Source organism: Archocentrus centrarchus, chromosome 22 (genome assembly GCF_007364275.1).
Source record: "Archocentrus centrarchus isolate MPI-CPG fArcCen1 chromosome 22, fArcCen1, whole genome shotgun sequence".
Lineage (NCBI taxonomy): Eukaryota > Metazoa > Chordata > Actinopteri > Cichliformes > Cichlidae > Archocentrus > Archocentrus centrarchus.
Genome location: NC_044367.1, coordinates 21,111,560 through 21,127,191, shown reverse-complemented (window position 1 = coordinate 21,127,191; position 15,632 = coordinate 21,111,560). Strand labels below are relative to the sequence as shown.

The 15,632-nt window shown below is 38.2% G+C and overlaps 1 protein-coding gene across 1 annotated transcript; it reads right to left on the bottom strand.

Moving 5' to 3' along the window:
- Window positions 1-430: 430 nt before the first annotated feature.
- LOC115772847 (transmembrane protein 87A-like) lies at window positions 431-14,829 on the bottom strand. Its single transcript, XM_030719258.1, has 20 exons — window positions 14,691-14,829; window positions 12,120-12,177; window positions 11,424-11,521; window positions 8,962-9,078; window positions 8,717-8,764; window positions 8,576-8,617; window positions 8,304-8,433; window positions 8,139-8,200; window positions 7,767-7,950; window positions 7,571-7,670; window positions 7,391-7,484; window positions 4,918-4,989; window positions 4,674-4,782; window positions 3,870-3,928; window positions 3,674-3,777; window positions 3,503-3,582; window positions 2,524-2,588; window positions 2,384-2,436; window positions 2,079-2,109; window positions 431-1,947 (listed from the first exon to the last, which is right to left on the bottom strand). Exons 1-20 carry the CDS (start codon window positions 14,799-14,801, stop codon window positions 1,906-1,908), a joined length of 1,659 nt encoding a protein of 552 aa, XP_030575118.1. The 5' UTR covers window positions 14,802-14,829; the 3' UTR covers window positions 431-1,905.
- Window positions 14,830-15,632: the final 803 nt, after the last annotated feature.

Here is a 15,632-nt window from a genome sequence, read left to right as displayed (position 1 = left end):
ACTTTTTTTTTTTTTTTAGATTTAGCAAGAAACAAGTTTAAATGTTGTAACTGGTATATATTTACATGTCCTTTAGTCATAGCTTTCCTAATTTTATGAATAAATTATTAATTTTTAAGACACCGTTGAGTGCACTAGAGAGGTTTAGGATATTCGGTCTTTATTTTTGTTTCATTTTTTTTAATCAGTGTTATGTCACAGTGGTTCGTGATGGTTGTTTCAAAGCAAACCGTTATATTTTCCAAAAATGTGGGGTTTTTTTTAAGTTAGACCTGATACAGAAAAGTGCTCAAAGCACTTTTCCAAGTGCACAATATAATTTAAAAGCAAAAACCAAACCACCAAAAAAAATCTTAATAGGATCTCTAAATTAATCTTTTTTTAAAAATGACATTTTAGCCATCTTTCAATATAAATTTTATTTGCAGGACATACGCAAAAAGCCATACAATATTATCAGCTTCACAATACGATGCAGACTCAAATCCAGAAATAGGGTTTTTTGTGTCTCTCTGAAATAAAATATTATCAACACTAAGACAAATATTAAAAACAAAACAAAATTTGGGAGTTTTAAATATCCACACATACTGCAGTAGATTGCACAAAGATGAGGATATATTTCTGCCAGATAAGGCTATTTTGGAGTGTAGCTGGGAAAGGCTCAGAGAAATCTGTAATTATGGTGTACTAATGCTCCCCTGCACAGATAGCCAGTCTGTAGCAGGGCAGACTAATAAATTAAATATATTTAAAATATATATTTTATTTTAGTCAAATTTCAAGTTGCTGAAACTCATTTGTGTGAGGATGAAATCCTGGACAATTGACTTGCCTTGTGTCTACAAGCTGAACAAACTGTTTTATGACAGTTAATACTTGGCTTTGATAGAACTCCATAGCTATCATTACATTCTCCGAGCTCAACAAATGTGGCTCATTTTCTGGACAACTGTGATATCCTTCAAGCATCAACGTGACAGATGTTAACAGTGGCTTAATTATTTTGATATTCAAGATTACTCAGTTAGCCAGACAGTACAGGAGTGATGTGTTAACTATAAAACACACGCATTTGTCGGTTAAGCTTTAAAACACTTGCTTTTAGTTGTCTGGCTAAATCGTTAATTGTACAATAGAGCTACTCACACATTTAAATACTAAAATATTCAAGTGACCAAATAAATATTTAACATAATAAAGCTTTTTTTTTTTAACATATATGGCACAGCACATTTCTGAAGATAACCTACTGTTCATTAAGATGCTGCAATGGCTTAAATATAATCCTATTACAACACTACCTTGATGTTTTCAGCATGTTCATTCACTTCTGATTGTAACATCATCTGATTTCTTGGCTGTGACGATGGCCAGGCATCACGAGTCATACCCGACTGTGCTCCAAAGGGGACCTCACATGTCTACAAATCTTGCTTGTCAGGAGTCATCTGTGCAGTTTGAAGTGGGTGGAGAAGCTTTTACCAAATGTTTTCATCAACTACCCCTTGCTCTGGAAATCACATGTCCCATTAAATACCATAATAGCCTAAAAAAACAAAAAACACAAAATTTTGATAAATCTTCTGTTACATTACTCCTTCATTTTGGTCAACAAATAAAATAATTATAAATATAAATCCTATACTGTATAACTTTTTTTACCCTAATCCCAGAATGCCAATCGTGGCATCAACAGCCGACCCATCGACTGTGGGCTGCACAGTATTGCGTTAATATAAGAGCATATAATAGCGTTACCCAAAAACCTGTGAAATAAAAGTAAAAAACTGAAGAAGAAAAAAAAAAAAAAAAGATTCTCCCCCCACGTTTTTGGTAATCAGATCCCTCAGAATGCATTAATTCATTGGTGCCTTATTTAAATTTTTATTCTCAGATCATCTTCTACTCCATTTTGGACCTCTCCATCTTGGTTTTCAGGATTTCCTAGAAAAAAAAAAAAGAAACAGCAGTGTGGTTGTTAAATGAAAGCACAGTAAAGGTCAGCATTTTAAATAGATTAAAATGTGACTAGAATCATGGGACTAGCATGTGTAAAGTAAAAAAGGGCTCTTTACCTCTTCCTCATCTAGCATTACAGGGAGAGCTCTGTATGGAAAGGGGGGGGGGGGGGGGGGGGGGGGGGGGGGGGTGGGCAGAGAAGGAGGCCAATGGATACATCACACAGGGCAGGAATGAGTCAAACATTTCAAGATACTTGGTTTTCTTGGGCTTAGATGCTGTTTGAATAATAACAATATAGTACCTTTCAAACCTGGTGTGTCTATATTAAGCTTACGCTTTGAGGCCATCACCATATTCTCATCCTCATTCAGTCAGTGCAGGCCTTTTATCACCAAAATTAAAAGTTTACTTTACTTACACATCAGCAACAGTAGTAGGAATATTCTCCTCAACCCATTTTAGATCTTCATCCTGACAAAAAGCACCATTTTGAAACAGAATTAAGTATGAAAATCGTGGCAATAAAGAAGGAGAGAAAAATGACAGACGTCAGCCTACCTCTTTACTCAACACTTTCTGGGAGCCATTAGTATCAGGCTTTGAGCCTCTCATCTTCATTCCCTCTGGGAAAAAAAAAAAAAAAAAGCAGCTAAGATCGCATACATGTCTCTTCTCTGATAATAATAACATAACTAAATTTCAAAATTTACTTTGATGCTAAGTACACTCCATGATTCAGTAGAGCTTGTAGAAACAGCCAGTTATTTCACAGTAGTAATTTGAAGTAATCATGACTTTATCAGTCTCTCACATTGTTATGGAGGAATTTTGTGGGCCTTCGTTTATGCACAGCTCTCTTAAGGTCAAAACACAGTATATCAGTCAGGTTGAGGTCTGGACTTTGACTGCACCACTGCAACATCTCGATTCTTTTCTTTTTCAGCCACTCTGTTTTAGATTTGCTGCTGTGCTTGGGATCATTGTCCTGTTTCATGCCAAGGTTTAGCTGTCAAGACTGTCAGGCTGATTCAGTTAGCTTCAGTTTACTTTTGAACTCATCGTCAAGCATGAGTTCACAGATTTCAAGACCAACAAAAACAGCTTCCTTAAATTTGGCTTCCTTTTTCTGGAGACCAAACTTCTTTCTTAAATGCTGAAATGCATCACAGTTTCTAAATCATCCTAATTGTCCAATACTTGGAACATCATAACTAAAAAAAACAGGATGCGCTAGACAAAAACAATTTTCAGATTTGGAGTCGGCATATGAAATTTGTTGAAGAACAGGTGTGATGCAACAGCCAATATCCAATATCCAATATGGTTGTGGCTCTGAACAAATAAAGAGCACTGACATAAATCTCATCAAGTTTTTGATGGTCTCCTTTTGGCATTTCTGTTGTGAATTTTGAGCATTTTTACTTGGCTGGAAGGACATCTAAACTCTGCAACAAATGAGTATTCAATTTCAAACACTTTTTAACATGGCAAACTCCTGTCTTGTGCTTTAACTGAAAACAGGAGTCACATGTCTTACCAAAAGCTTCATTCAGCATGGGCTCCTTAGCTTCCTCTTCTTCTTCATCATCATCATCAATGAGTGGGGAATGGGAGAACCTGAAAGGAAAAACAATATGGGCTGAAATCTATGAATCGTGTTTAATCGTGAATTTGAACAGAGGTACAGCAGTTTGGCCCAAACTCTGACCTCTGGCTGTTGGCTGAGGGCCGCAGTAGCACCATGATGACCAGAAGAATAGTGGAGAACAGGAGGCGCCAGAATGCATCATCTACCCACAAGTCCCGCCAACCCTGCAGAAAGAATAAGGACAGATTTCAGGGGAAAAGCAATGAAATCCAATCTAACGTAAATAAATCTCAATCAAAACAGAAACTAAACTGACCCTCTGGCAGTCGACCAGCTTGAAGACTTTGGTGGTCCAGATGATGAATATGATAGAAGCTGTCGACACAAAGCAAATACAAAGTATTTTGATGACTGTAAACAAAATACAGGTTTCTCAAAAAATACAGCACACAAACAAGAAACTGACCCAAAAGTAATTCTAGCCATAGCATTGGCAAACTGGAGGAGATTTATTTGAAATGAAACAGATGTGTTCAAAGAATATTTGTCATGTAGAAAGATACACATGTTATCTTTCTTGTAAAGCGTTTGCTGTGAAGATCTTTCCAATCTGACATCTATAGAATAAACACAAAACAGGAGCCGGCGGCTAAAAATCCAGAGTGGAAACGGGAGGAAATAACAAGCTTGGTTCTACCCAAAGGTAAAAATAAAGTACAAAAAGGTAATAAAGACAATATCAGCCCTCCACACCATTAACATATCATTAAAATTTTTTAAAGCAATAGAAAAACCTAGTTTTGCTACAAGGAGTGAACAATTTGTTTTTTTAACACACAGGGTTTTTGCATGGATTAAATGAAAAAATAAATTGTTCATTTGTAAGTTTATTTATCTTGGTTGATTCACCCTGATCCATGTCTTTATTCTAAGCTTAGCTCACTAGCTGTTAGCAGCCCCCACAGTAAATCATATTTCCCATGTTGAACTGTCCGTTCAACCACATCTTACAAAGGAACCGCTGTAAAATATTTCATGATTCAAGTTTACAATGAACTTTTAACTGATGAAAGTGTAGAAGCTTCACTTGTTTTCTCGTCCCAGCGCTGCCGTAACTCACCGACAACAGAGAATATGAGCGTGTTAGTGAAGTGCTGATATAACGAGAGCTTCACTACATTTCTGCGGAGCTTGAGGAGACGAGTGGTTTGAGACAGGCTGATGAAAATGTAAATGCAAATTAAGGAAAACATTGTGTTTATGCACAACCTTTAAATAAATATGATCAAATGCTTAAAAGGTGCCGATAATACAAATCCTAGTGAGACCTGAGCAACCGTCTTGGCTGGCTGATTAAAGGATATCCACCACATGACACAGGAGTCAATGAGAGAGAGGCTGAGATTAGCCACAAGGGCAACTGTCCCATAGAAACCCTGTAGGAAGACAACAAGAGACACATTTAATTAAGAAGATCAGCCCAAAACCTAGAGCACAACAGAGAGCAAAGAGTGACTATAAATCAAGCAGCTACCTCTTGAGCTAAGAAATTAAGCCAACACTGTAGCCATTTGAGGCTGACTCCAAAGATGAGACAGTCTTCTTACTGATACTGATAAGATACTGATAAGTGAATGACACTGATGAACCACAATGTCTCCCTTAATAGGTGACATTGTGGTTCATCAGTGTCATTCACTTATCAGTATTCAATTGTACATAAAATTGTTTAAATTTCCATATACATTGTACATACACTATATACATTGTACATTGTACATACACTTATACATTGTACAAAAAAGGACTGTGCATATATATATAATGACACCTATTTAAAAATTTTTGCACTCACAATTTTCATATGTGTATAGATTTAGATGTGTATATAGTCAAAATATCTCTTTAGTCTTTATACTTTTATGCCTTTAGTGTATGTTATTGTGTTTTAGGTTTACTCGTTTAAATGAAACGGTTGCAGCTGTAACAGTAGTAATTTCCCTTTGGGATCAATAAAGTATTCTGACTGACTGACTTATAGCTCAGTCACATGAGAGTAAAAATAGGACGGCAAACTCCTTGCGACTAGGAAATGTGGTTGCCTAGAATTTGCACTGCATTTTTTTTTGCTGTAGTGAGACTGAAAGCATGTAATTTTGTTGGAGGTTGAGCGTTTAACACCCTCAACCTCTGGGTGACCACTTTCGATCACAAGGCGATTGCACAAACGACCTAACTGGTGTCAGACTGCCAACATGTTGCAGTCAACTCTGCACCAATGAGCCCATCTTATCTGTGATGCATCTCTTTGCAGCTGGTTGCCAACTGGTTGTATTCTGGTTATATTCCTATATAAAAGCAGGTTTGCTGAGCATTTATGTCATTTTGCAATTAAATCACAATCCTGCAACAACTAGGTCACTACTGATGAAGGAAATTCAGAATTTCTGTTTCACATCTATGAGGTTTATTTGGACTCTGCAAACATGTTTGTTTATGCTGTAAAGTTGAGCATTTTAACATGAGTGTCTACCTCCCCCTTCATGACAACATGACAGGGAGAAGTGATTTTTTTGTTCTAATAACTCACCTGTTTCAACTGTATTAAGGCTTCAAGTTATGCACCATTATGAGTGTGGCTGCTTTGTCTGACAGGCAGATGTAGCTGACAGCTTTCTGGTAGGCTTCACCTGTGTTCATTCAAGTCACTGAAGTGGAACTCACAACTGTAGTGGTATTTATGGTGCTTTTCAGTGCACTTTAAGTTTTGATATGGTTTTCTGCATGGTTAACTGTACTAAGAGCTCATCCAAGAAACTTAGCAAATATCTATCCCTGGGGATACAGAGTGCTGCCCCAGCTTGCAAACATTAGCTGATTACTTGGCACTCCACCTTCTTGTTCAAATATGATCACCTCTAGCACATAAGAAGCGAAGTGAAGAGTGCATGTTGTAAAAGTGTTGGGTAAACATAAGCTTTTGTTAAGAGCACAAAAAGCATACCAAATCAACTGCAGAACTCCATTCTCCTTGCTGCCTTTCCTATCTTACGTTTATATCGCTTTTGCTGAACTTGCTGCTGTGTCTTTGGCCTCTTTTGAAAAATCACTCTTAGATCAAATTTGTCATTCTCAATCATAATCACTTGTCTGCCTCCCAGAGACTGAATCCCTCTGTAACGTTCCCTCTCTATGGTCTCCTGCACTCAAATCAAATTTATATATAGAGAGTGCTTTCACTGCTGCAAGATTTTTATGCAAAAATACATCACAGCCATCAGCTTCAATCACTCTCCAGAGTCTGCAACAAATAATGTGAAGCCTCTGGAGTGGATTCATTTTATTTGCCTGGATAAAACTAATGTGAGGCCACTGAAACTTAATATGTGAGGCCTAGAAGTGAAGTATAAAAGGTGCCCTAATCAGCAGAGAGTATGCCTTCAAGTGACTCTGTTGAGTGTTTTTTTATTTAGGCCCCGATTTATTTCTCTTACATTAATAATTCTTGCTCGTCTTTCCTTGAAAGAAATGTCAATATCTATATATTTAAAAAGGGTAAATGAACGAACCCATGTATGTGTGATTTTTTTTTTTTAAATCCTTGTAAGCAAAGCACTTTGTAACATTGGTTCTGAAAACTGCCATACAATAAATATTTACTTAACTCAACAGGCTTTTATTGTGTGAAATGTATTTCTAATGGGGTTAGCCCTGACAGCAAGGCTTCATCAAATGCAAAGAAGACATCTTTCCTTTTTGGCATAGGATAGGTTCTAAATTTTTCATAAAGTTATGGAAGACAAACAGTTGCTGGCTGACTCAATATTAGACACTTACACCAGTTACTCGCAGTACACCTTCCACCGAGGAGAAGAGAAGGTAAAGAAGTCCAACAGCTACCAGTCGATGTACAGTGGTACCCAACCTGGGCCTAAGCAGGAGGGAGAATAAAATGGTCCATAAAATGAGTAATAGCAGCAAGTCATTTTCAGATGCTGTACTACCAACTCAACTCACTTGACTATGCCATAGCCAAGGCTGACAATGAGGACCAGGATTCGAGCCAGAGATCTTTTGAGTGCAGAGAGCAGCTCGGCAAATATCACAGCCCCTAGAACTGCAAAAAGAAATAAAAAGACAAAATGGATCCTAAAATATGAAAAGAAAAAAAAATTTATACCAGAAACAAGAAAGTGCGCAAAAATCCACCAACCGAAGTCTCCTTTGTAGCGGATGCTCTGGTACTCGGAGTAGAAAACCGCTTTCTCCAGCATACCGAGGATGATGACGGCACCTATCCAGAACTGGATCCGCAGCAGGTCCCTCCAATAACAGGCACACCAGAAGAGCCAGAGAGCCCCAAATAATACATACACAATGCACATGACCATGAAGAACTGTGATGGGTGGAACAGAGGGAGACAGTCTCAGCTTTGGTCATCAATAACCGGTAAGGTTTACACTTAGGCTGCACTATCATGGTTAGAAATTTAATATATCTGAATTTCTTTTACTCCAAGTTATACCAATTAAATATAAAATAATGTACAGATGTATTAAAAAAAACATAAATTATGATACATACCATCATCAGGGGCCAGTCTGCTGGAGAGGAGTAGTCATGTGGACCTTTCATCTCCACTTTCACTAGAGAATTAAAAAGGGGGAAATAAAAATCAGGACGTTATTGTTGTGACCTTTTAAAGAAATAAGATTCTAAAGCTCTTTATGCAAAGCAGTCATTTCTCACTTGAAAAGGCAAAGTTGGGCTGCTCTACTCCTAATTCAGTTTCATCATCAGGTCCATGGAATAAAGGCTGCACCTTCACTATGAACAGATAGGGACTGTCTTCCCAAGCTTTGGCCACTGCACTGATATCCTAAAAAACAAGATTTAGAGCTTTAAATCTGATAGATGAATATTTATAAAAAAAAATAAAATAAAATTTAAAAAACAGAAAGAACATAAGGTTTCTTAGAAAAACAAAAATATAAAATTAATTTACCATAGTAATGTCTTACCGGTTTTTCAGACCAAAAAAGGCTCTGATTGGATGGGTCACTCTTGGAAAAAAACAAAAGAGTTTTAGGGTAAACATGATAAGAACAATGTAAAATCACAGGTTCATAATGAACTCCTAAAGATTCGTGTCAATCACACACCTTTGGGCTAGTCAGTGGCTGATAAGGATTGAAGTCTGGGTAATAGACCTAGAACAAAGGCCAAAGTAAACAAATATGCATGAACAGATATAATAAAGTGTATGCAAAAAGCTCTGAAAGAGCAGACTCACATGTAAGTCAGATATTGAACATCAATATTGGATAACTGCTGCATAGAGATTGGACTAATACACATGCAAGAACCCCTGAGTTTATGTGCCGTCTGCAGTGTTTCAATCACTGACCTTTGGTAAGAAGAGAGAGGAGCAGTTGTCGAAGTACATGTAGCCCTGACTGTAGAAGCCGCTCCAGCCGTCTTTCAGCATATGCTCCATACCAACCATGTTCATTGCTTTGTTGTCCTGCAAAACAGTCAGTTACAACATGCAGTTTAAAGTTATGCGTTTAAAGTTATGAATACCTAAATAGACCGAATGTTATTTTTATATCTGACCACCATAGCAGTAACAACAAGCTGTGTACAGTTATATGGAGGAATGAGAGGTTTACCTAATTTTCTGTTCTCAATTCTGCTCTCATTTCATGTTCTGGTATACAGAATATTAAATTTAAATATTTAGATTGCACACCATATAAAAAGAGGATTATGACCACATTTTACCGCCAACTGAATAATGGCAAATACAAAAGCCGCACATGACACAGCATTAAAGTCCAATTTGTTTCAAACAAATCAATCATAGCTGATTTTTTAAGAAGTTGGGAAAGTGCATTTGAGTTCTCCAAAATATTTTCAGCTTGCACCAGACTTCACTGGACTCATTCAGTAGGGGAAACACATACAAATAAGTGGAACCTAATTTCAAAGTAAATATGTTTAATGTAAGAAGAGTAGTTCCAAACATCCAAATAACACACAGGGTTTATTTTCCCACTTACAGAACAGATGCGTGTTCAAGTTTCACATCAAAACCACAAAAATAACACAGATTAAATCTGAAGGCATTCATTACATTTAGATTTTTATTTAATAATAATGTAAAGCACCCTGCGAAAAATTGGCGACCTGTCCAGGGTGTACCCTGCATCTTGCTCTGGGATAGAATCCCGCTCCCACAACCATGAATTGGATAATGGATGGATGGATGGATGGATGGATAGATGGATAGATGGATGGATGAGCTCAGTCATTCAGGAGGGGCTCAGATTAGAGCCACTGCTACTCCATGTTAAAAGACACCAGTTGAGGCTGTGACCATTTGTTTCTGTGTTTATGCTTTAAACAAAGTTCTATCTTTTGGGGCGTCTCTCTCCTGACCAGCAAAATTTTACAGTTTGGTTACCTTACAGACCTCACAAAGGATCTAAGTAACTAAGACTTAACACCCTAAACACTGAATGAAAAAAAAACAACAACAAAAAAAAAACAATCATTAAACTCAGGTAATTCAGTTCAAGATAGTCCACTATGTTTCAATTCATTTTAAGTCCTTCGGTTCATTTTTAAGAACAATCTAAACAAATCCACAGTTCACTTCAGTCAGTTCAAAGCACAGCACCCACACGCACCAAAAAAAATAAAAATCCTCTCCTTTCCATGCAAAGCAGGATCAAAACAAGGAAGTGTGCCCGGCACTTTCAAACAGTATATGTTAAAGTTTTAAAAACAAACAGGAATCCACCCAGATCCACCAGGTTTAACCAGCTGGCCTGACTTAATGCACCAGGGTGATTTGGGGTTGTCCGCTCCTGTCTTTATTGAATTCCTGATCAGGCAGTTTCTCCCAGCTGTGTCCTGATGTGAGGGTAAACTACCTGCAGACTTACTAAGCGAGGAGGATAAATATGCCATGTGTCAGGCCGAGATACACTCCGAAGGACAATTCTTCCTGCTTCCTTACCAGCATTTTTTCCACACTGAGCCCCAGCTCATAAGAAAATGAGTAAAGCAGCCGAACACCGATTGAAACGCCAAATCTGTGGAATCCAACTGGTCGGCACCTGGCGGGGTGTGGAGGTATGCTCAAGGGAACCAAAAAAAAAAAAAACCACAATCATATGCAGGGCATGTTTAAAGGAGGGCCATCTGGCTGTCACAAAGTGGTTGGAGCATCTGACTAGGATGCTCCCAGATGCCTCCTTGGTGTTGTGTTTTGGGTATATATACTTGGAGGAGGCCCGAAGCAGACCCAGGACACACTGGCGATGTTACATCTCTTTGTTTCTTGCTTTTTAATGCCTTAGTGTCCCCCCAGAAGAGCTGGAGGAGGTGGCTCAGTAAATGGATGGAAAGAAAAATGTAAAGTTTATTTATTAAAGTGTATTTACTTCCTGGTATGAAACAGTTTTGGACTTGCGCTACTTTCTTTCTGACTTGTCTCCAGCCCTTGCAGTTGTCCTTGAAGAAACTTTTGAGCCTGAAGAAACCAAAACACCTCTGAGTCAAAAGTCTTCATTGTGCTACAGGTGATCTCCACATATCCTTGCTTTCTGACCCTCGCTATAAATCTGACAACAACAAAGTGAAGTGCAGCTGAGTCTGAGATGCCCTTGGACAAGGAGCCAGATGGAATTGGAGTCGAAGGCCAAGAAATTGCTTCAGGAAGAAAAGAGCAGCTGCTCTGACTGAAAAAACATTTGTTGAACAATATATCTACATCTTGATAAAACCCAAATCTATCTACAGCATATCTTATTTACAATCATGGCAAAACATATAGTCAAAGATGTAAAAATATATACTCACTGGTGTGTTAAAGACTTCATTATAGCAAACAGAGGAGCGCAGGTACCAGCTGATGTTGAAGGCCAGGTTTTTGTCGCACGGCCTTGTGTCACTCTGGACTAAAAAGAGAGGAAAAGAAGAATTATAAAAAGTATTATAGGCACTTAATATCCACTAGTTAATGCAGACAATCACATGTCAGTCTGTGGAGTTCAAAGGCGTCCTACTGGTGCTAGGTCAGTACTACTTTTTGTGTAAATACTTTTCAATAGGTGAGTTCCAGCATTTCCCTTGGGGCTATGTCTAAAAATAATAGATACTTTATTTTACTTTATTTTCTCTATTAATGAATTCTTAATTTTGCATAGGTTTAATTTGCTAGCATATTTGACAAAGACAGGAACCATATTATCAATATATTCAGCATCTTGCAGACAAACACCAGCAAGCAATTCTACAATACAATCTGTACTGTGGAGATAAGACTCTTTCCAACAATGTTTATCATTTCAAACACTGACATTTTGCTTTCAGTCCCCAGATGTTCTCTTTGTAGGGCATCCAGCTTATCTGCAATGTTTGGACACCAGTTAGAGCCATAAACATGCTGTGGGATGTAAATTTCAGCACAACAATGCCATTCAGTCAGCATTTAAGTGTGAAACCTAACGTCCACGGTCCTGGCCATCTGCACCTTGGAGAACGTAGGCTACTTACACTTCATGAAGATGGTGGTGTTGGCATACAGCGTCTTCCGAAACACAACATCTTGCGTCTGAAAAGACAACAGAAAAAATATCAATCAGCTGCTATTTTTGCTCTTGTGTCAGGTGCTGCAGCCCCTCATCACTGATCACGATACATTTCCAGCTTTTAAGGAGAAACACAAAATGTCACCTACTGTATGTATATATTCTACAGATTGCTATCAACTCTCTGTATTTTCATGGCATAAAGAGTGCACAGTTTTTCACTGTACACTTCAAAGTTTTGCTTGAAAGACCATGCTATTGAGCAAAAACCCTAAAGCTCAACCAGTGCTGGATTTCTCGGGCCAATTTAAGTTTTTAGGGAATAAAACATTCTGATTGAGGGATGGTATATATTTTCACATTTAATTAAAAAAAAAATTCAAGTCATGAAATTGAAAAACTTTTTTTCATTTTTTATGTTTATTTTTAGAAAATGGCAAATGATAAGCTCATTTTTTGCACACCTTCCAGCAATGTTGTTCACAACCTAGTCTGCAAGTTAAAATAAAGACATGACTTTATGCACCACCATCTGCTCACATGTGATGCAGACAGTGCTGAGTGTTGGATGCAATGGAGCTGCAGAGGCTGTGCTAGACAAACTGTGTGATAACACAATTTTTAAATCCCCCAAGCATCTTTTCCTGAATTATGTTCTATCAAAAACTACCTACACTATATTAAAATTATATGCAGCAAATAGGGGCAGTGATTTATTGAATCATGCAAGCATACATAGAAATACAGTATATAAAGAGAAAAGCAGAGTTTGTAGAATTATGAGGAGCTTGAATGTTAATATCTCATATGACCACCTTTATTCTTCAATATGAGACTTCAGTCTGAACTCTTAGACAGCTTTCTAGTAATTTATTTTAGCAGTATTTTGGCAGTGTATTTGGGATCACTGTCATCCTGAAAAATGAAGCAGCTCCCAATCACACGTTTTCCAGATGGCATTGCATGGTTGATCAAAATCTCATGATACTTTCCTGCATTTATAATTCCATCAATTTTGGCAAGATCTCCAACACCACTAACTGAAATGCAGCCCCAAAGCACAACAGAGCCTCCACCATGTTTTACAGATGGCTGTAGACACTCACTGTTGCACTTCTCTCTGACCTCCTCTATACTGTTCATTGTGATGCAATTTGAACCAGAAATTTCAAATTTAGATTCATCACTCCATCAGACCTGTTGCCAGTAACTTTCAGTCCAGTTCTTGTGTAATTAGGCATACCTCAGCCTTTTCTCTGAGGTTTCCCTTCCTAACGACTGGCTTCTTGACAGCCACCCTTCCACTGAGACCATTTCCAATGAGTCTTCAGTGAACAGTAGATGGATCAGCTGAAGAGCCAGATGCATCTCTCAGATTCTTTGTTAGGAAAAAATCCACCCAAGACCTATTTCTATTTCTATTTATTTTGTCCTCTGCTTGTCCAGTTTCCCCAGATTTTTTAAGGACACACTGCACACCATGCTGAGTTATTCCAAATTTTTGGCTAATAGCTCTTTGTGAATCACCTTGCTGGTGTAAAAATAGTATTTTATGCTGGTCAGACTGTGTTATCTTTGGTATTATTTGCAGATCCAACTGAAGAAATGAGAACAAATGAATGCTAGTAACAAAGTATCTAAAGATAAAACTGGCTCTTTGCCAAGTTGTCTGTTTTATATATACAGCCAAAACCTCCCTTGATTTAGGGGGCTTTTTTTGTTTGTCTGAATGATTCATAGGTAAGTGGCTTAGTAAACAAATTTAAAAAAAATCTTTCTGAAAATGGTCAGGCACAAAAACTGGACTGAAAATGAGTGAAAAGGCGGCAAATATTCAAAGAAAAACTTTGAAAGACCTTCAGAAAGCCTTAAGAACTATAGTTCAAGAGCACTTATAAAAATACCATAAAGGTGGCCCTTTGGATGCAAAATGGCTCAAGCATTTTTCTTTTTAACAGCACTGTGAATGCTGACACCACTATATCTACCCAGGTATCAATAACATGCAACGCATTTTTTTTCCCTCTCATATTGGTCTAGTAATTTCACAGGGAGCTGTTTTGACTATTGAGAGATTTTTCAAAAACTATGACAGATTCACCTTGAACAGCAGTCCTCCTGTCATGCAGTAAGGTAATCTATCTGGCTGAGCCGCCCTCACATCACAAACCCTCTGTATATTCTGCCTCCTTTTCTGGAGCCATTCTTTTAATTACAAATTTGTTTTTCCTGTGTAACACATACAAAAATAAAGGTAATATGATGCCACCACCTGCCTTTACACAGTTGCATGGGTAAAATACAACATTTTGAATGTCCAGACAGAGATAGTAACATTAATGAAAGGCATGAGCGACCTGTCTTTTCAAACTATCCAAACGAGAGCTGTCAAAACATAACGCCAGTGTTTGTGCCAGGTGGAGCTTACAGAGGAAAGAAGAGGCTAGTTAGCTTCTTTAGCTAACAGCTGCCGTGGGAGACTTAGCCCGAGAGCCTGTGTAATATCCGTAAAAACACATATGTTAAAGACACTGACCGAGTTGATGTTCACGCTCCACACGGAGACTTCTGCCGCTGTCCCGGGACGGAAAACTAATGCAAAAAGCAGCAAACATAACCAATGCACCTGCGCATCTGGCATCTTCATTTGCGCGTCTACTCCAGGTCAGCAAGGATCGTGTCCGCATCCAGTTCCGGTTGGTTCTCCTTGTAGTTACCACTGTCGGCACCAGAGTGCGACATAACACTGGAAACAGCGTTTCATAGACGGAGTTCACGGGACGCAAAGTAATAACGCAACACACTGTCCTTTCTTCACTGCTAGAAAACTATTTGTTAAAAGTACCTTTATCAGTACTGGACTATGCATGCATGCAACCCATGCATGCAAGTGTGTCATTCCAGGAAATGGTTGAATAGACTTCACTATGGAAAAAAAAAAAAAAAAAAAAGCCTTCAATGTGTGCAGTATGCTGTGTGCTGTGGTCTGCTGGGGGAGCAACATTGAAACTGGTGCCACTAACAGACTGAACTGAATTAGGGAGGCTGGCTCTGTTTCTGAGAGGAGGTCAGTGATCAAACATCATGGATAATCCTGACCACCCTCTGAACAAATTACTGGTCAGGCAGCAGAGTACTGATTCAGCTCCGCTGCCACAAGGACAGATACTGGAAATATTTCACACCAGATCTGCCTCTATAATGCATTATATCTGTCTGACAGAGAGGCAGCTGCCAGAAATGATCAGCTACTGCAACAAAACATTTTCGCAAATATGGGATAAATAGTAAATAATTTATAATTCTCATTCATTCCTACTAGAGATGGGTAAATAAGCCTTATTTTAACATGCATCACAAGCCTGGAATAACCTGCCAGGCTTGGTAGAGCCTATGTGTTATTATTTAATACATAGGCTCTACCATAGGATCCACACATTAAGGTTTAAATCATAGGCATAGGTTTTATATAATTTTT